Source organism: Schistocerca piceifrons, chromosome X (genome assembly GCF_021461385.2).
Source record: "Schistocerca piceifrons isolate TAMUIC-IGC-003096 chromosome X, iqSchPice1.1, whole genome shotgun sequence".
Taxonomy (NCBI): Eukaryota; Metazoa; Arthropoda; class Insecta; order Orthoptera; family Acrididae; genus Schistocerca; species Schistocerca piceifrons.
In genome coordinates this window covers 199,412,073-199,433,143 of record NC_060149.1, presented here as the reverse complement: position 1 = coordinate 199,433,143, position 21,071 = coordinate 199,412,073, and the positions used below count along the sequence as shown (strand labels likewise).

Below are 21,071 nucleotides of genomic sequence, written 5' to 3'. Positions count from 1 at the left end.
CGTTTTGTTGCCCATTATGGCAGGCCATCCAGGGCTTTCTTTTCAGCAAGATAAGACCAGCCTGCACATGGCAAAAATTTCTACTGCTCGTCTTCATGGTTGTCAAACCCTGACTTGGCTGGATCTCTCCCCAATCAACAATATTTGGACTGTTATGGGCAGGGCCCTCCAACCAGCTCACGATCTTGACAATATAATGCGCCAGTTGGCCAGAATTTGGCACTATATCCCTCAGAAAACGTCAAACAGCTCTTAACAGTCAATGCCAAGCCAAATAACTCCTTGCGTAACGGCACGAGGTTGACCTACACATTAGTGAGTAGCTCAATTTGTGAAGCTCTTTCTTTTGAATAAATCATCCAGTTCAATTTTTCTGTAATTGTAATCGTTTGTCTGTACATGTAAACCACACCTGCCGATTTCCGTCCCATTCAGATAATTCCTTCATAGCGCGCTATTTCAGAGTGTATGTATGAGTTTCTGTTGGTTATTTGCACAATATTTGTTTGTAATCACAAAACAAATTAAATACATGTTAGTGTAATTATTATTTTTATCTTTTTTCAGTGATCCAACAGCTCTCGAGTCATTTTTGGGAATTGCAGCTGCAGGGGTAAGTTATTTCATTCACCCTTTGCTAGATATTATTAATGAAACTAATTATTTAGAGCACAAATTTTGAAACTGTTTGCGTAGTACTTTGGGCTTAAACATCAATTTTATTGGAAATTTACGCAACTTGGGAGTATAGTTTTGTCATAACTGCTCACAGATGGTTAACAAAATATGGAAACCATTTATTGAAAATGGCTGACATGGTGCTGGATCATCTCAAGCAAATTGTGTATATGCGCAAATCGTACAACTGTGATTAATCACTGGATAGATGCATACAGCTTGGATAGTGTTTCTGTATTAATTTTTTGCACTGCCTGTGAAGAAGTGACTGCATTTGCAGGATGGTGTTCTGCAGACTGAAATTTACATTGACACCTAGAAGTCATACCAAATTGCTAAATGCCCGGACAAAGCCCTTGAATACACGGGAGCCAATTACATCTAGCGGTTGGTAGTATCTTGTGCCATCTAATGATATTGTCAATACAGAAGTGACGATGTCTTCTGCTCCATGTCCTCCATGCACTGATAAACTTTTGCAACCAGAAAACGAGTCGACTGTTAAAACTGATTTATTATCGCCTTAGATGATTTCATAAAACACCTCTTCTCGTCCCTTCTATAAGAATTCCTTGTTCTCGTTCCCAGAAAGTGAGGTGACGACAGTGTTGTCCATGTGAAACAAACTTGTTTGACATGCAACCCAAACAGTCCGGTTGGGTCTTTTAAAACAATAAACAGTGGTGATTGAGTGTTCATTTGCCGGTATCGTTGGCATTATTGTGTAACTATGAGTCCTATTACTGATGAACTTCATGACTGTGATGTTGACTATGCTACAAATATAGCACCATTCTTATCCATCATCTATCAGAGATCATTGGAACGGCGGAAAGTTCCACAGGACTGGAAGAAGGCCCAGGTCATAGCAATCTATAAAAAGGGTAGAAAATCGGATGCACATAATTACCGGCCAATTTCACTGACATTGATTTGTTGTAGAATCATGGAACATATTTTGTGTTCAGAGATAATGACCTTTCTAGACTCTGAGAAGCTCATCTGCAGAAACCAGCACGGTTTTAGGAACCAGTGTTCATGCGAGACACAGCTAGCCCTCTTTGTGCATGATATACAACAGGCTCTAGATACCGGCTCCCAGGTTGATGCCATATTTCTCGACTTTTGAAAGGCGTTCGACTCAGTTCCGCACTGTTGCTTGTTACAAAATGTGCGTACTTACAGTCTATCCAGTGACATATGCGGTTGGATAGAAAGTTTTCTAACAGACAGGGAGCAGTATGTCGTCCTGAATGGGGTATCTTCAACAGGCACAAGTGTAACTTCAGGTGTGCCCCAGGGCAATGTAATAGGTCCTCGGCTTGATTTACAAAAACGATCTGGTTGATGGTATTGATAGCGGCCTTAGACTGTTTGCCGATGATGCTGTAGTCTACAGGAAAGTAGTATCAGACGAAAGAGGTGAACAAATCAATGAGGACTTGCAGAAAATAAATGTGAGGTGTAATGACTGGCAGTTATCTCTCAATATTAGTAAGTGTAACCTACTGCGTATAACAAGGTGAAAATCCCCATTAATGTATGAGTACAAAATAAATGATCAGTCTTTGGAAGCGGTAACATCAGTCAAGTATCTGGGTGTGACTATTCGAAATGATCTCAACTGGAATGATCAGATTACACAAGTAATGGGTAAGGCGAACTCTATATTGCGGTTTATTGGTAGAATCCTGAAGCGATGCAGTCCTTCAACAAAGGAAATAGCTTACAATACATTAGTTCGTCCAGTCTTAGAGCATTGTTCGTCTGTATGGGACCCTTACCAGTTGTGTCTGATTCAAGAAATCGAGAAGGTCTAAAGAAGAGCGGCAAGATTCGTGACTGGTACATTTAGCCATCTTGAGAGCGTTACAAATATCATGGAAAGTTTGAAGTGGGACACACTTGCAGATTGACGACGCGCTAAACAGAAGGGACTGCTCACTAAATTCCGAAATCCAGTCTTTATCAAAGATGTAGAGCATATATTATTACCACCAACTATCAAATCACGTAATGATCATCATTCAAAGATAAAGGAAATAAGAGCTCATACTGAGACGTTCAGACAATCATTTTTCCCTTGTGTGATCCGCGAATGGAACAGAGAGGGGGAAATATGACTTCAGTGCAAGTTGTGCCTCCCGCCCCACACTGCTTGGTGGCTAGCGGATTATATATGTAGATGTAGACATCTTTTGTTCCTTTTTTCGCAAGAGTTTGACCTGATGTCATTTCTAAATTATACCCACTCTGATCCATATTCTAAACATTCTCTTTGCTGCTCTGGTCTCGGCAACAAATTTTTTCACAGACAGTAATTACGGCTGTTTCGTTAACATAGCTTTTATGTTGGTGTAACATAGTTATCTTTCATGACACAATACAATATTTCTTCTTGAAGGTGTAAATCCACCCAGCAGATGCATTGAAACCAGAGGCATTGAAGTTATTTAGGTTGACCTCCATTGTAGCTTGAATGCCCCACTACTGTTCATTAACGTCACAGGTCATGAACCTACCACTGTATGCATTGTTACATTTATCTAAACAGATAGTATTTTATTTTACAAGCTTTTGACTATGTATACCATGGTTTTCAATGTATTTGTTGTAACTGCGGCCAGGATGGTCGCGGTGTAGCAATGACGGAAAGCGTGGTGGGACCCCCGGAGAGGCCTGTGAACAACAACACAACGGGAGAGGATGGACACAACCAACAAAGGACAGAACAAATACAACAAGATCGAACAACTGAGTCACAAAGAAACAAACACGTCCACTCATACACAGAACAAGGAAGTAAACTGTCTAGCACGAAGCGAGGTGTAAACCAACGTACGCGAGATTAGACTGGCTGGCTGAGCGCGAGGCAGGTGCTTATGTACACTATCGGGGGTGCCGCTATTGGCTGCTGGGACCACGTGTTCCACTGTGGCGCCCTCACACTAGAAGTGGGCCAGGAGGCGTGCGCTGCCACAGCTTACTGTGTGATGGTGCAGAGACCTCTATGGCTCTTCGAAGCCCATGACGTCTGGTGCGGATTCAAATTCCACGGTGCGCAGTACCAGAGTATCTATTCTAAACATACAGATCCCTTTTCTGTTTTAATAATTTAAAGTTCTTCTTGATGGTCTTCAAAGATGGAGTCCTCTTATTTCCACTTTTCCATAAGGCAGTGGCCCGCTGCATATATTGCTCTGTTACAGACATGGGCAAAGTCGTATGCAAGGATTTTATATTGTCAAAGCAGCCTTCACCATCACTGACATCCCCAGTTGCACGTCCCAACCCCTTCGAAACAATGAAAATGTTCGACGAGTGTGACTATGGTGAAATGGCAGCTTCACTATCACCATCGTCTTCCATTTGTATACATGCACTGAACGTCAACCAACTATTTTCTTCTATATTTACTGGGTTGCTACAGGTTCTGGAAATCAGGGAATTTCAAACACATCAGAGAAAAATATTAGGGAAATTTGAAAAAAAAGAAACACTGGGAAAATTTCATGTGTGTCTCTGTAGATGAAATGGTTTGTTTACTGAGGTGTCATGCATTGTCACTGGCTGGGTGCAACTGAGTACGTGCGCCTGCTCCCTCATTCTTATTGCTTCTCCCCCTCCTACCACTCATCTTGGCTTGCAGTCAGTGCTGCCACAGCTTCTTGCCGCCAGCCTAGCAGCTGCTGATGAGAGGCAGGGAGGCATGAGTGGTTTGTTTGAATCTGATTCTCAGAGATTGTTGACACACTGGCCAGAGATGGCAGTCATGTGTGGATGAGTTGTGTCGGAGTGATTGTGTGTGTGCTCTTGTTTTATGTCAAAAGCTTTGGCTGAAAATTTTGTTGTGAGAGTGTGATGGTTTTTTCTACGTGCCTGGCTGCGGCTCAGCGATCATCTTTACAGTGAGTTGCTACCTATCTTCGATAGTATTGATTCCCAGAGTATTTAAACAAGTTACCTGTTTTATGGATTGATCATCGCTGTCTCAGTTCATCGACATGCTGTCGGTGACTTGTGAATAGCTGGCCACACAAGTGGATTTCCAAAACGGACCAAAACCACAAGCTGGGTGTTTCTGCGGGTATCTGTAATGGGTCGGTTCTGCCAGTCTGAAGCCATTCGGTTCCCACTAACGTGCAGGCCCTGCCTGTCGGATCTAGTCTCACCAATCTGCCCGCAGCCCGGGTCTGTTTTTGTGTGGTGTAATGCGGCGGATTTTCATAGTTTATCCGTGGACCCGGGACTGTGGTGCTCCTTGGCAGGCCAGAGGCCATGGGCAGTGGATTTCAGGAATTGCGACTCTCAGTGCAAGTATGTTGTACAGTGTGGCATTTTATAGACATTTTATTTGTTCTAGTACATTTTGGCACTTCAAAAGTAGTTAATATGTTAGAGAGTATGGACGATAAGAAGAAGAAAATTGGGTCAGTCGCTGACAGTTTGTACGCTATGTACCCAAGTATTTGTCAAAACAAAAATCACACAATACCTGTAAAATAATAGATATGACTCAGAGGATAGTAACCAACAATAACGAACATAGTGGAACCAACATATTACATAATTCTTCCCTGCCTTATACAATTCTTTCAAGAGGCCTACTTTCTGCTAAGGTTATTTCTGAAATCAGTGAAAGTATTTTAAATCTGTATTGCGACTCCAAATAAATGCACATTTTTGTCACCAAATGTGTTTCGTTTTGTTGAAACAAATTATCAGTGGTCAATGAAACACACATACCATTTGGCTTGCTTCATTACAAAAGACGTTCATGGTATTACTTATATTTTTGCTCACATCAGAAAACGCTGTATGCTTGCAAGACCCCCCCCCCCCCCCCTTTTTTTTTCCTCATTTGCGCTATGGTGTCTGGTACCATAGCTGCAAAGACAGATTTTCAACTTACGTCTTAGCTTATCCTTGAGATGCTAAAACTTGTTTGGAAAATAGGGAAATATCAGGGAATTTCGCTTAGGGAAACTTGTGGCAATCCTGTATTAGCGTGTCTTTGTCCGGAGGTCCATGTAGTTGTCTATCATATCTGCAACAAAGTTGAAAGATATAAGGAAAAGCATAAAGAAAACGTCATGTGCTTTTGTTTACCGTGAATAGAAGTTCGTCCAAAAAGCGAATATTGCTGTTTACTGGTCATGACCTTCAAGAGTTCTGGTTCTTTGACATGTAATAGTTGCAGTTAAACCATCATTCCATACTGCTTCCGGAGGAGTCGCACAACGGCTTGTGGGTTCACCGACATCACAAACACAAACTTCTTGCTAAACTCCACATGCAGTACTTTGCGTTCTGACATTACAGGCCGCAGTGAGGTGGGGCATGTGACAAACAACCCGAACATGCGAATGCTTAGAAGCTGTATGTTGAGAGGGCTGTACCTGTGTAGTATCTGTATAATGGCCCAAATGTTCACTTGAGTTAAGATTGCTGGGGTTGATATTTACCTCTTGTGTTTTTTTGTCAAGAAAATACGAGGTCTAGTTGATGAAGTTCCTTTGTAAGACATTTGACACTGCACTGGGATCTTTCAGTAATAATAGACATCACCATCCAATGCAGTCCCTGAGAGACTGCATTATTCACGACATTGAGAAAGCCTCAAATGAAACATTGTCGTGACCATGTACACTTGTAATTTTGTTCGAAATCTCCTATAATTTTATCAATATCATTTATTGTGACAGATTAAACAATTCTTTCAGAATGCTATAGTCAGATGACAGATTGTTTTCCCTATTACTATTATTTAGTTGATGCGTTAGTAGAGACATAGATGCTTTTTCATAGTAATAGTTACGAGGGGTAGTCATAAATAAAGTTATAGACAGGTACTTGTCTGCAGTCGTAGTACATGGAGAAATTCCCACACCACAAAACTGCACAAACTGCTGATGGACTGTACCTGTTTGTTTGGGCACTGTAGTGTGGGAGTTTCATTGTGTACCTGGCCTGCAGACGTGTACCCACAAAAGATTAACTATTAAACTCTTTTAGGTGGTAATTAAAACTTTTGATTTCCTCTTGTATCAAGTTACTAGCATTCCATAGAATCTGTGGGGCATTTTGAGTAATGCTATCAAATGGTAAGCTCTCCAGGTAACTTGTCCAGTTTTTGTTGTGTTTTGGTTTAAAGAACCAGAAGCAGAACATATCTTTTTCAGTTCTGTTCGCATATGCTCGGTGCATATTTTTGTGACCGCTGCTGTGAGTGGGAATCTTTGCTTGTTGCTCAGATTATGAGGAAGCTTAGAAAGCATACATCCTTAACTTTCAGTGAGTATGTGGCAGATGAAGTGAGTGTGTTTTCTTATTTTATTTTATTTTGTTTTGTTTTATCTTTGCAGTTGAAAGATTATCCCAGTGGCCTTTTGTTACTGATCTATTGACACAAGTGTTACATGGTACACATGTAAGAAAGAAAGGAGATGGAGGAGAGGAAATTATTACAGAGAATAATGTTTTATATGCAGCTGACATGTTTTTCTTCCCCTCCCCTCTCTCAGACTGCATGAGATTTCCCCCCTGCTAGTACTTTCCTATCTTCAGGTGCTCTTTACAACCCCCTCCATTAGTTTTCACATGACCCTTGTCATGGCCTCTCGAGCTGATTGTGTCCAAAGATCTTCCATTTGAAGAACTTTGTATTTTATCTTCTTTTTTGTGAGAATTGTAGGTTTGCTCATTTAATCGAAGTGTAATGTGAGGCTTGTGGATAATTTGTGGAAATATATAGCATTTTGAATTTGACCGGTCATGCAATTTGCACTCGAATAGGTAATTATTCTGATATTCTCTCTTTTATGCTCAATATTTTGTGCAGATATGGCTTGGAATTGCCACTATCAGTGAAACCTATGTCATCTCAAAGACATACAAGACTTGCTGTTGTGCAGTGAAGAAGACCCTCTCCGTGTCTGAGGATTTGAGGGAGGAGAGTGACATCGATCCACAAGATGAGGTGGAAGAAAGTAAAGGCAATTCTGTATCGGCACGAGATGTTTAGGGGACTGATGAAGATCAAGAAAGTGACAACAAAACAAGAAACTTTCATTTCGGAAAATTTAATATGGCTGTGTTGACAAATGAGCCAGCTGGCGAAAGACATTGCATGGGCTCTCAAAGCATCAGCACTTGCCTTCATGGAGGTGTGAGAAATGCTAAGAATGCTCAAACTGCAGTTGAATGTTGGAATAATTTATTCACTGATGACATACTTGATATGATTGTCAGATACAAGAACCGCTACGTGGACACTATTGAAGATGATTTCTACAGAGGGAGGGACATTAGTTCAACATGGCATTGATGTAAGGCCTTCTATTGGCTCATTGTACCTAGCAGGGCGGCACAGTGTGTCAAAAGTCTGGATGAATTTTGGGGTATTGAAGGCAACAGCATGGAAAAATTCACCCTCGTGAAGAATCTCAAATGGTTTAAGACCCTGATACGTTTCCTTTGTTTCAAAGACCTAACAACCAAAGCTCAAAGGAAAGAATTTGACACCTTTGCTCCGATTTGTAATGTGTTTGGAAAGGTTTGTGGAAAATTGTCAGAGGACCTATTGTATCAAGGATTAACAGTAGATGTGTTTTTCAGTAGCATGTATCCTAAAAAACAAACAAATATGAAATAAAACTTGTTGTTTTAATTGACACTTAGAGGATTCACACAGTCAACATACACAGGGAACGTGTAAGTCTACCACACTTGGACCCAATCCCAATACCACTTCTGCTAACTGTTTTTCTGATTTGGAGCTCAACGGTTATGTGAGACCAAAGTTTCTGTTGTATGTTATATAGCCATCAGGAAACAAAATGAAACGTAATTGCTGTCACATTTAATTGCTATAAAAGGGGAAAGAGAATACTGCATGAAAACAAAAATTTAATTTGTGTATTTTCAATTCATAATGATGATGCCATTGATCCCAAATATGGAAGGAGAAAGTTCAACAAAAGGTGATGTTGATACTACAGATCACGTGTTACAACATGAACTGAAACACCAAGAGCTGCCTAATGATCTTTTTCACAATGTTGAATGTGATGGTATCAATCCCCAGGTTATTCATCTTGGAAGGCAACTGTATAAACTGCATAGAAGAGTGTATATAAAAATGTTCTTGAAGAGTTATGCTAAAGAAGATTGGAAAGGGTTGGAATACCCTGTATCCTGCAAAGCTGGTTGAAAATATTTCTCCTCATTGAAGAACAAGGGAAATCGCTAACTCTCCCCCATCCCAAAGGATGTAGATGCAACACCTGCATGACAGAAACAAGTCTCAGAAGGATGTCAAACTATGAATGTAGAAAATTTCACAATGTGATGTGCATGTTCCATGCAAATATGGTCTGCCAGATTTGCTTCTCTGTGCGCTAATCCAGTTTTCTCTTACTGCTAAGTTAGTGCTAAAGATACCCGTAGCTTATAAGTACCCTAAAACTGAAATTTTTTGCGTAATTTTCCTGATTAATAAAAGGCATGTATTGAAACTACAACTGTTTGGTGGCGACTTAAAAATTTAGGTCCTTTCTGTTTTATTGCATTTGTTATTTATTTATTTTTACCCAGTTTCGTACGTTCTCTTTCTACGCAACCCCATGAAAGTCACTGATTACATTTAGGGCACTTAAATTGTGAATCTTAAAAATAGATGATTCTGTCATTGCCTATCGAGTTTATTGTGCCCAAATTAAAGAGTCCCCAAGTTACGCGTGACAAAGGGTTAGCAGGTCTGTTTTAAATGTTACATATTGTCATTGGGAGTAGAAGTGGGGTTTTTGCAGGCAGTCTATTTCACACACTATTTGTTTCACTCATAAATGAATACTTTCTTATACTGTTTCTTTGAGCACTAACTCTAATTTTGTTCTTGATTCAGATTTCCAATGTATTTTGGCAGTTTAATTTTTTTAATAGTTCTTTCCTTATATTTTTTGTATTTAGCATTTGTAAAGAACATTTAGTGAGAATTTTCTCCTTCTTTGATATAACGTTTCGCAGCCTGCTTCCCTTCAGGGAGCTCACATCTCCTTCGTGAGCACGTGTATGATGAGGATGAAGCCCCAAGCTATCAGCCCTTACTGTGCTATAGTATTTCATCTCTATCATTCTTTCTCTGACTGTTTTTTCGTTTTGGCAGCCTTTGATGTCCCCTAGTTTCTGCTTTCCTTTCTAGCAATATTCATTCATTTACTGTATATCATCTTTTTGATGTAGTAATTTTTGGGTCTCTTCTTAGAGTGACCATTTTGCAGATTTTTCTCTTTAACATGGATCGACTGGCGAAGAATACTTGTAATAGTGCCTACTGCATGCAATGTTAATGATCGCATGTGCACAGTATGTGTATAAGTAGTTCAAAGTCAATGTGGTAGTCAACTTGACTGATGGGGTCATTATGTACACTTTTGGTTGAGCCCCCTGACATCCAGTGCTATGTGGTAATCTTCCATTCTGTCAGGACTGTGCTTGCATCGAGAGGGCTTCTAGAGGGATCTGTATATTGGTCCGCACAGATGTCATCAGCGAGTGGCTTCTGCTGCATTCCACGTTGGAAGCAGTTGTGGTGCTGATGCAACTGAGATAGGTGATCACCAATTGAAACTTTTTTTTTTTTTTTAAGTCCAGGTGGGCAACCTACATTGAGTTGACCACATTACACCTTAATCCAACCACTTCCTCCCCCCTCCCCTTTTTTACTGCTTGGGAACTTCAGTGCACCCACACAACACTACCACCACCCCAATGACGATCTTTGTGACAATGGCCACTTTCCAATTATCCTGTCGCTTTCTTGCTGCCGCCAGATGGAAAGACTACCACATTGGGTGCTTTGAAGAGCCAACTGCAAGTTGTATGCCTTTGCTGTTATCTTCTCACCCCAACTCTGTCAGATTGCATCGACCCTCCCAGGGCTGCCATGGGACCCCAGGCGTTGCAGCATTTTTCCCTGCCGTGGTGCATGTCTATCCTCTTCCTATTCTTTTTCCCCTCCCTTGGGGAACACGCCTGGGGATTTATTGGGAATGTTCCGCTTTCTGTCGCTGATGTACGAACAGTCTCATCTTTATTTTTGGCTCCCTTTTACTCTCTTTGTTTCCCTTCTCCTCTCTTTCCTCCGTTTCGGCGTTTGAGGATCTCCTTTTTTCTTCTTCCTCCCTGTGCACTCCTGAAGGCCAGCCCACACATCTAGCGTGTAACAGATGACTGGATAACGTGTAATTCCCCGCCCTGTGTCAACAGGTAGGGTTCACACATACCCCCTGGTACAGACCAGGCCCATGGAGGGGTGATTGCCTGAGCTGCAACCTTCGCAAATGCCAATTGGTCCCCCTGTCAGATGTTCAGGAGGTGTGACCTGAGATGTGAACAGTCACCTAAGGTGGGTGTGCCCCCTTGTGAAGGGAGCCCCCAGTTAGACAGATAGAGACGCTGGCAATCGTGGGGGATTTTCTCACAATGAGTCACTCATCTTCCCAATCGACGTCTACAAAATGTAAACGTAATGAGGTTATTGACTCGAAGACCCTTCCTGCTGCACCACGGTTCCTTGTGGTCTCTCGTGCTGAAAACAGTCAGTCCTCCGCTACAGGCAATCTGTTTATTATTCAGAAAGATGTTGATGCAGTTCCTGGCATTGTGAAATCCTGCTGTTGTTTACGGAATGGCACTTTGCTTTTGGAGATGGCTTCTGATTCCCAAACGCAACACCTGCTTGCTGCCTGGCTTCTGCACAGCTACCTGTTCGTGTTGAGGCCCACAGAACTTTGAGTTCTTCCCGTGGTGTAATTTACACCAGGCTGCTTGACGGTCTAACTGAGGCCGAAATACAATTTTACCTCTCCGATCAGGATGTCATTGCCATCTATCATGTGATGAAAATGGTAGATTCCTCCTTAGCGCTCACCCACACTCTTTTCCTCACCTTTGATAGGATGGTGCTGGTGTCCAAGCTCAAAGCAGGGTATGAAATTATTACAGTCCGGCCGTACATTCTGAACCCAATGTGTTGCTACCAATGTCATCGTTTTAACCACACTAGAACATCTTGTCGACACCCTGCCAAATGCGCAACCTGTGGCAGGGATGCACACGAGTGCAATTGTCCACCTCCTCCTCCCCGCTATATCAACTGCAATGGCACGGGATTGTCCCGTGTATCTAGCTAGCTGAGTGGGCTGTCCAAGAGGTTCGGGTAAAGGAAAAAGTGCCACACCCAGTAGCTCGCAAGTTACTGGCTAGTTGCAAACCCTGTGTTCTCCCGTCTGGTACATATAGTTCTGTTCTTGTTACCCCTCGCTCCATGAAGGACATGGCCATGCAGACATGCGCCCTCAAATTCGGCTCGGAGGTTGTGAAATCGCCCAGTGTCAAGGTAGCATCGCCATCCCCCTGTCCCACTGTGCAACAAACCATCAAACTCTTGCCTCAAGGGGCAAAGCCATGACTACACAACCAATAGGCAGGAAAGGACAGGAGGAGTACTCCCGTGAAGACCTCCTCTCTCCCTCCAGCCTTCCTCTGTCCCTCCAGCCAAACAACACCCGAGTCATCCTCTAACCAGAAAGGCTCAAAGAAGTCCGCTAAAGGCAAACGGTCTTCTCCTCCGCCAACTGTTCTTCTTCGATCCTGTTCGACAGTGTTGCCATGTGCTACCTTAGCCCGCCCGGCCTCTGTCACGCCGGTGCACATCGCCAATCATTTTTCAGTGTTGGACTCCACGGACTGACCTCACAAGCAAGCCGATGCTTCTGTGGACCCCTTGGAGCTGGATCCTCCTGCTCCTGTACCCTGTAGTAGTAGCAACTCTACACTAGCTGTCACTCGGTGGATGCCTAGTTGACACCCCTCCATCTCTTCCTTCTCATGACTGTCCTCCAATGGAACGTTTGCGGCGTTTGCTCGCTCAAAGAGGATTTACGGCTGCTTTTATCATCACAGCATCCCCTTCTACTCTGCCTTCAGGAAATGAAATTGCGCCCTCACGGCTGCTTTGTGCTTTCACATTACTTACTGATTCATTTTGACCTTTCCGATGAGGTTAGATTTCCGTCTCATGGCAGTGTAATGCTAGTCGTACGGGATGACCTTCATACCCAACCAATCTCCCTGACTACCCATCTTCAAGCTGTTGCAGTTCACCTTTCCCTTCCCCGCCTGACTTTCTCCCTCTGTACCATTTATGTACCTGCATCCTTCGATGTCATCAGGGCAGACTTCCTCCAGCATTTTGGGCAGCTACCTTGGCCGTTTTTGCTACTCGGTGACTTTAATGCGCATCATCCCCTCTGGGGTTCCCCCAGGACCTGTCAGAGAGGTGCTGTCTTGGCTGACCTTCCTAACCAACTCAACCTCTTCTGCCTTAACACTGGATCATCCGCTTCCCTTTCCGACTCCTCACACACCTATTCCAATTTGGACCTATCCTTTTGCACTGCCCAGCTTGCCCATTGTCTTGAGTGGTCTGTTCTTTCTGACATCTATTCCAGCAACCATTTCCTGTGTGCTCTCCGTTCGCTGACTCCTACCGCATCCACATGTACGTCCAAATGGCAGCTTTACTCCTCCCTGGCAACCTTCCACCCTTTACTCTGTCGCATGAGCCAACCTCTGACACCTCTCTAGGACCAAGATCCATTCCCCAATTTCTGGCCTGACAGTAGCAGAAGATGTTATTGTGGACCCTATTGCTATCTCCAACACTTGGGCCACCATTTTTTGGAAGTTTCGAGCTCTTCGCAATATCACCCTGCCTTCCTCCATCGGAAATGAGCGAAGGAGGCTTGGGTGATACCCTTCTCTTCTCCAAATCGTGAGTGGTACAATGCTGTCTTCACTATGAGGGAGCTCGATCATGCTCTCAATTCATCCTGGTCCTCTGCCCCAGGGCTGGATGCCATCCACATTCAAATGTTGCAGCACCTTTCTCTTGCGAACAAGCACCTTCTGCTTAACACATACAACCGCATCTGGGCAGAGGGCACATTTCCTGGATGCTGGCATGATGCCACTGTCATACCCATACCTTAGCCTAGCAAGGACAAAAACCTTTCTTCTGGCTACTGCCCCATCTCTCTCACCAGCTGCATTTACAAGGTGGTGGAATGTATGATTCATGCCCGGCTGGTTTAGTGGCTTGACTCTCGACATCTACTAACGATTGCACTATGTGGATTTCAAGCGCAGCGTTCTGCAGTTGACCATCTCGTTACTTTGTCCACACATGCCATGAAAGGTTTTCTGCGGAAATCCCAGTCTGTGGCCATGTTCTTCGATTTGGAGAAGGCCTACGACACCTGCTAGAGAACTGGTACCCTCCGTACTCTTTACACATGGGCCTTCTGTGGGCGCGTGCCCTGTTTTCTTCGGGCATTTTTACAAGATCAAGTTTTCAAGGTGCATGTGGGTTCTGCCTTGTCAGATACCTTTATCGAGGAAAATGTTGTGCTTCAGGATTCTGTCCTCAGCGTCGTCCTCTTTGCTATCGCCATTAACCCTATAATGGCCTGTCCCCCACCGGGCATCTCAGGCTCTCTTTTTTGTAGACAATTTTGCCATCAATTTCAGTTCTCCACAGACCTGTCTCACCGAGTGGCGTCTTCAGCGCTGCCTTGATCGTCTTTACTCCTGGAGCATCGACAATGGCTTTCACTTTTCCCCTGACAAAACTGTCTGTATGAATTTCGGGTGGTGCAAATGGTTTCACCCAACATCTCTACATCTTGGGCCTGTAGCTCTTCTGTTCATTGAAACTACGCAATTTCTGGGACTCATGCTCGATAGGAAACGCTCTTTGTCCTCCCATGTCTCTTCCCTGGCAGCCCGCTGTATGCGGTCCCCCAATCTCATGTGTGTCCTCGATGGTACTTCCTGGGGTGCCTATTGAACCACCCTCCTCCGTTTGTACCAGTACGTTGTCCATTCTAAATTCGACTGTGGGTGCTTTGTTTATCCGTCTGCACATCCATACCTCTTACGCCATCTCCACACTATCCTCCATCATGGCATCCATTTGGCCACAGGCGACTTTTACACTATCACGGTTGAGAGTCTGTATACTGAACTTCCACTGTCCTGCCGCCGTGACTTTCTCCTCAGCTTCGCGATAGTACCTTTCTCTTCACTGATGGCTCTCGGACTGACAATGGGGTCGGGCTGTGCCTTCGTCATTGGCACCCGTGTCTTTCGATATCGGCTTCTGGTGAACTCCTCAGTATTTACAGCCAAACTCTTCATGTTGTATCAGACCACGGAGTACATCTGGCGACACAGCCTTTCCAATTGTGTCCTCTGCTCATCCTCACTCAGTGCCCACCAAAGTCTGTGTGTGCTGTACACTGCTCATCCTTAGTGCGGCGGGTCCAGGAAAACTGTCACTTGCTCACTCTTCCTGGAGTCAGTGTCATGTTTCTGTGGGTCCCTGGTCATGTTGGTCTGCCAGGAAATGAGGCTGCTGACGCAGCTGCCAAGGCTGCAGTCCTCGTACCTCAGCCTACGAGTACCTCTGATGATCTCTGCTGCGTTGCCGTCTGTCAGGAGTGGTGGTCCTTTGGCATCGCCAATGGTCGTCCCTTCACGGGAATAAGCTTCGGCTCATTAAGCCTCTCCCAGCGCCTTGGATGACCTTCTCTCTGCCCTCCTGCTGGCTACGTATTGGGCACTGCCTTTTTAGCCATCATCATTTGCTAAGTGGCGTTACCGCACCACTTTGATTGCATTGTGTCCAAATTTTACCTGTCTACCACATCCTGCTGGTATGCCCATTTCTTAACAATTTAAGTTCCAGCTGGGGTTTGCCGTCTGATTTATCAACCGTTTTAGCGAATGATGCGCGCGCTCTGTACCGCGTTTTACTTTTTATCCGCCGAGGCAATATGGCGAAGGCCATTTAATTTTTAGCTTTGGACCTCCATTTCTGCGTGGTCCCCCCCCCCCCCCACCCCCCCACCGCCACGTGCCTGTTTTTAGCTGTCTCCTATTCTGTCCATTGGGACTGATGTATAATCGTTTAACTCCTCTCTATAGTTTTGACTTGGGCCCATATGACTCCAGTTGTTTTTGCGCCCTAAAACAAAATAAAACAGGTTGCATCAACGAGGTTGTGAAACGCATCTTTGAAGTGATCACCAACACTACTGGAACTGCTATTCTTTTTTGCCCATCGCCAGCTGGTGGGATGGTAGACCAAAGATATTGCTATAGCTGTTCAGGATTGCCGAAGAACATTTCAAGTGACATCCTTCGCAGACTACTCTTATTACTTTTAGGGACTTGATGTTAAGGCTTGCTGTCTTAATTAAATTCAGTAAGGAGGAATGCTGGGAGAACTATGTCTTATCCCTGGTCATGTGTGCCTTTTCGTCCCTGGTGTGGGCCGAGCTCCATATTATTCTGGGCTGCCAAAGACGCACAACAGTACTGGGTCGCTTCCTTCAGGATGATATCTGTACTGATGTGTCAGCTGTTGCTGAACACAATGTGAGCCATTTTGTGAGAGTGCCAGTGTCCTCTTCTTACAAGGCTGCCTTCCAGATGTGTAAGCGGCGAATTGAAGACATCCCCCTCTCCTCTGCCCCTCGGTATGCCAAATTATATAATGTTTAAGTCATTTTTAAGTTGTCCACCTCGACTGTTTTTCACAAGTATTTAGTTTATTGTATCTTTTATGACTGACATATTTTGGCCTCACAGGCCATTTCCAAGTGTAGTAGGTGTTGATGGGTAGTTATCAAACGGTGGCTCTAGCCAATCTGAAAGCGAGTACATAATGTGCAAGTGTCAGAATTAAAACCAGAAACTTACTGTGTCCAATAATATACATTTTTATAACTAATTCCACGTTATAGGACACTATATATGCTCACTTTCATTGTTTAACAACAACACGGTAAGCTTTCTGGTTTTAATTCTGATGCTAGCCCGTTATGTGCCCACTTTCATATCAGCTATATCTGCTGTTTAACACTAACACTTTGAGACATACTGCACTTGAAAATGGTCTGTATGACCAGAATTGGTCATTTGTGCTACATAAAATAAATCGAATACTTGTGAGATACATCAGAGGTTGGAAATTTCCAAATGTCCTTTAACAAGTATACGATTATGATACCCACATGAAGAATATTATAATTATATAATTAACCATTCACTGACTGGGAATGGCTTCAGTCTCATGATATTATGTGGACACCATATCCTGTCAGTTTTAGGTAGAATGTGTTATGAACTGTTGTTGCATAAGATACTGGTGGAGGTTGGGCCTGAACTACCAATGCCAATTACAGCAAACCATTGCGCTTTAGCCACTATCGAATACTTTGTGTACTTCAATTTACTTTGCATTGCGGATTGCTTGTTTTCTTTTCTTATTTTGAAATGAGTGAAGAGACTAATCCTGGTGCATAAAGCGATTCAAATGCGACTCTCGCCACAACAAAAGAAATTGGCGATGCCTATAACTGTTACTTCAGTTCTGCTTTCATGGAAGCAATAGGAATGCAGACTTTGGACGGCAGCCCTCCGAGAGGGAGGCTTGGCTTATTCCCCTGGACCATGCCTTTCCCATCGGGCAACCTAATTCTCGCTTGTTCACGGTCGTGGCCGACTGGCACGATATACTGTCCACATAATACAGCCATGGACTGTGATTCCACTCACTGTCAGATGATACATAATCTGACTCTTACTTAATGACTCCTGCCTTCTTGAGCACAACTCTTGAGGTGTGAATTATGTTACTATAGCATGTACCAGGCTCTGGTGCAGCCCTGCTTGGACTTTTGTTGCCAGGTTTATGGATAAGTGGCGCCACTGACTCTCGGAGACAGGAGGCAGGGCCTCCCCGATTGTAAATTGTTAATCTGTTTATTGCAGATTGATTTCAGCTACTGTGTAGCTATCTTCAGTGCAATTATCTTCAAGTTATGATGACTCATCTGAAATAAAATTGCACATGGTACCACATTTGCTGCCCCCTGCCAAAAAAAAAGGTAGGTGTGTGTGTGTGTGTGTGTGTGTGTGTGTGTGTGTGTGTGTGTTAAACCCAGTCAACCATATGGCCATTGGTGTCTTCCGGACTAGTTCCACAGACAATTTCTGATGATACCAATCACCATTGAACAATATCCTGATCATCCAACATATCGTCTTCCTTTTGCATACAGGGGGTATCGACCCTTATACATCTGCTCTCGAGTGGGGTTGTGTTTACTTGCACCCCCATCCTCCCCCTCTGCCGTTTCTGGCACCCGGACCATGAGTTAGAACCAATACACTTCAAAGACACTAAGTCTCAGTTGCCCCCTTGACCTTTCAGTGTCTGCTCTTTTCAGTTCTTTGCTAGTATTATGGTGCTGCCGTCTTTTACATTGGCGGCCCTAAAACCAAAGATAGAACGGGTTGCGCTTTTACCTCTCTCACTGGTCGGTATGTCATTTTCAAATTTGGTTTCATAACCCCTTTTATTAAGATTTATATAACACTTTCCGTGGGACCCTTTAAGAGTGGGACACCTGATATTACTTGTTGCAGTAATTATGTTGCCTGTCACTATGCAATTTTTAAGTGCCATGGAGATAACCTAGCAACGTGGCACAATTGTTACCACACTGGACTTGCATTCAGGAGGACAATGGTTCAAACCTGCGTTCAACCATCCTGATTTAGGTTTTCTGTGATTTCCTTATCAATTCAGCAAAATGCCAGGATGGTTGTTTGAAAGGGCACAGCCCATTTCCTTCCCTAATTCGATGGGGCTGATGATCTCACTATTTGGCCCCTTCCCCCAAATCAACCAACCAACCGCCAGGGAGATAAATGGGTTAAATATTGAAAAATTTACAGTTGTGTCTGATTCCCTTAAATGACTTGAGGGTAACATTTTTATGCATTTCAGGATTGCTGTCTGTCCCAGTAGTTAACTGGGTAGCAGGATTACCTCAGTTTATCATTTTTGTTTTTGTTCTGTTATTTTAACTGTTATTGTGAAATTCATCATTTTGCTACTAAGGTTCAGGTGACTCATTCTCTCTCAAATAGGAAGACAAGTACATCCCATGCCCCCATTGTTGCAGCCACGCTGTTAGACATCAGTCTTTCACAAAGTGAACACCACTTTATTCCTTGTAGCTATGACTGTCATATTTTGAACTGTTTGAGGTCTGCTGGCCATATACCTTTTAACTTGCATAGCTAAGAAATCACGGCACATTGTGAATGTTCAGTAACTGTTCAGTGATGCTCATGATTAAGGGTTAATATGCATATGCATGTGGGTGTGTATTATCCATGGGCATGTTTGCAGGTATCTGAAATTGAATCTGTGAATATTGACACTAACAATTATTTTCTTGTCAAAGAAGAATGTCAATCAGATCATGATGTTTTCGTTTGCAAGTGTTCAATGTAAACAGTTGCATGATATGACATCTCATATGTGTCATAAAGTTTTTTGAAGCCTTTGTCAGCTCATATTTTTAGAAAGTTTGCAAAACCCTTGTTCAGTGATAGTCTTATTCTGTCTTGACTTGTGGCTACAACTACACTCCTGGAAATTGAAATAAGAACACCGTGAATTCATTGTCCCAGGAAGGGGAAACTTTATTGACACATTCCTGGGGTCAGATACATCACATGATCACACTGAGAGAACCACAGGCACATAGACACAGGCAACAGAGCATGCACAATGTCGGCACTAGTACAGTGTATATCCACCTTTCGCAGCAATGCAGGCTGCTATTCTCCCATGGAGACGATCGTAGAGATGCTGGATGTAGTCCTGTGGAACGGCTTGCCATGCCATTTCCACCTGGCGCCTCAGTTGGACCAGCGTTCGTGCTGGACGTGCAGAACGCGTGAGACGACGCCTCATCCAGTCCCAAACATGCTCAATGGGGGACAGATCCGGAGATCTTGCTGGCCAGGGTAGTTGACTTGCACCTTCTAGAGCACGTTGGGTGGCACGGGATACATGCGGACGTGCATTGTCCTGTTGGAACAGCAAGTTCCCTTGCCGGTCTAGGAATGGTAGAACGATGGGTTCGATGACGGTTTGGATGTACCGTGCACTATTCAGTGTCCCCTCGACGATCACCAGTGGTGTACGGCCAGTGTAGGAGATCGCTCCCCACACCATGATGCCGGGTGTTGGCCCTGTGTGCCTCGGTCGTATGCAGTCCTGATTGTGGCGCTCACCTGCACGGCGCCAAACACGCATACGACCATCATTGGCACCAAGGCAGAAGCGACTCTCATCGCTGAAGACGTCACGTCTCCATTCGTCCCTCCATTCACGCCTGTCGCGACACCACTGGAGGTGGGCTGCACGATGTTGGGGCGTGAGCGGAAGACGGCCTAACGGTGTGCGGGACCGTAGCCCAGCTTCATGGAGACGGTTGCGAATGGTCCTCGCCGATACCCCAGGAGCAACAGTGTCCCTAATTTGCTGGGAAGTGGCGGTGCGGTCCCCTACGGCACTGCGTAGGATCCTACGGTCTTGGCGTGCATCCGTGCGTTGCTGCGGTCCGGTCCCAGGTCGACGGGCACGTGCACCTTCCGCAGACCCCTGGCGACAACATCGATGTACTGTGGAGACCTCACGCCCCACGTGTTGAGCAATTCGGCGGTACGTCCACCCGGCCTCCCGCATGCCCACTATACGCCCTCGCTCAAAGTCCGTCAACTGCACATACGGTTCACGTCCACGCTGTCGCGGCATGCTACCAGTGTTAAAGACTGCGATGGAGCTCCGTATGCCACGGCAAACTGACTGACACTGACGGCAGCGGTGCACAAATGCCGCGCAGCTAGCGCCATTCGACGGCCAACACCGCGGTTCCTGGTGTGTCCGCTGTGCCGTGCGTGTGATCATTGCTTGTACAGCCCTCTCGCAGTGTCCGGAGCAAGTATGGTGGGTCTGACACACCGGTGTCAATGTGTTCTTTTTTCCATTTCCAGGAGTGTACTTTACTGGCTCTTATACACCTTGTATTACCAAAACTCAGTATTTGACAAGCTATCCATAGGCCGACAGAAGGAGAATGCTGATGCTTATGTAGGTCACATGGAGCAGGAGCCACCTGCCTCTATGCCCTTTATCAGCGAGTTTCTGAAGGCTGCTACTCATCAGCCATCAAGGTGACACCCGTTCGTGTTTTTCCTCATCATGACTCTCCTCCAGTGGAACATTTGCAGTCTTCAGTTCAACAAAGAGAATTTATGGCTGCTCTTAGAATTGCAGCGTCCGCTTGTTCTCTGCCTTCAGGAAACAAAATTGTGTCCTCACAACCCTTTGAGCTCTCGCATTTCTTCCCGGTCTGTTTTGACCTTTCTCCCCAGAGGTCGGCATTCCATCTCATGGTGGT

The 21,071-nt window shown here is 44.4% G+C and overlaps 1 protein-coding gene across 1 annotated transcript in view; it reads left to right on the top strand.

Moving 5' to 3' along the window:
- The first annotated feature begins 468 nt into the window (after positions 1–468).
- Positions 469–21,071, top strand: part of LOC124722247 (serine-rich adhesin for platelets-like) — a 218,441-nt gene continuing 197,838 nt past the window's right edge. The window contains exons 1-2 of the mRNA XM_047247437.1: positions 469–482; positions 568–613. Coding sequence (XP_047103393.1) covers positions 469–482; positions 568–613 — 60 coding nt within the window. The remainder of the gene's footprint in view (positions 483–567; positions 614–21,071) is intronic.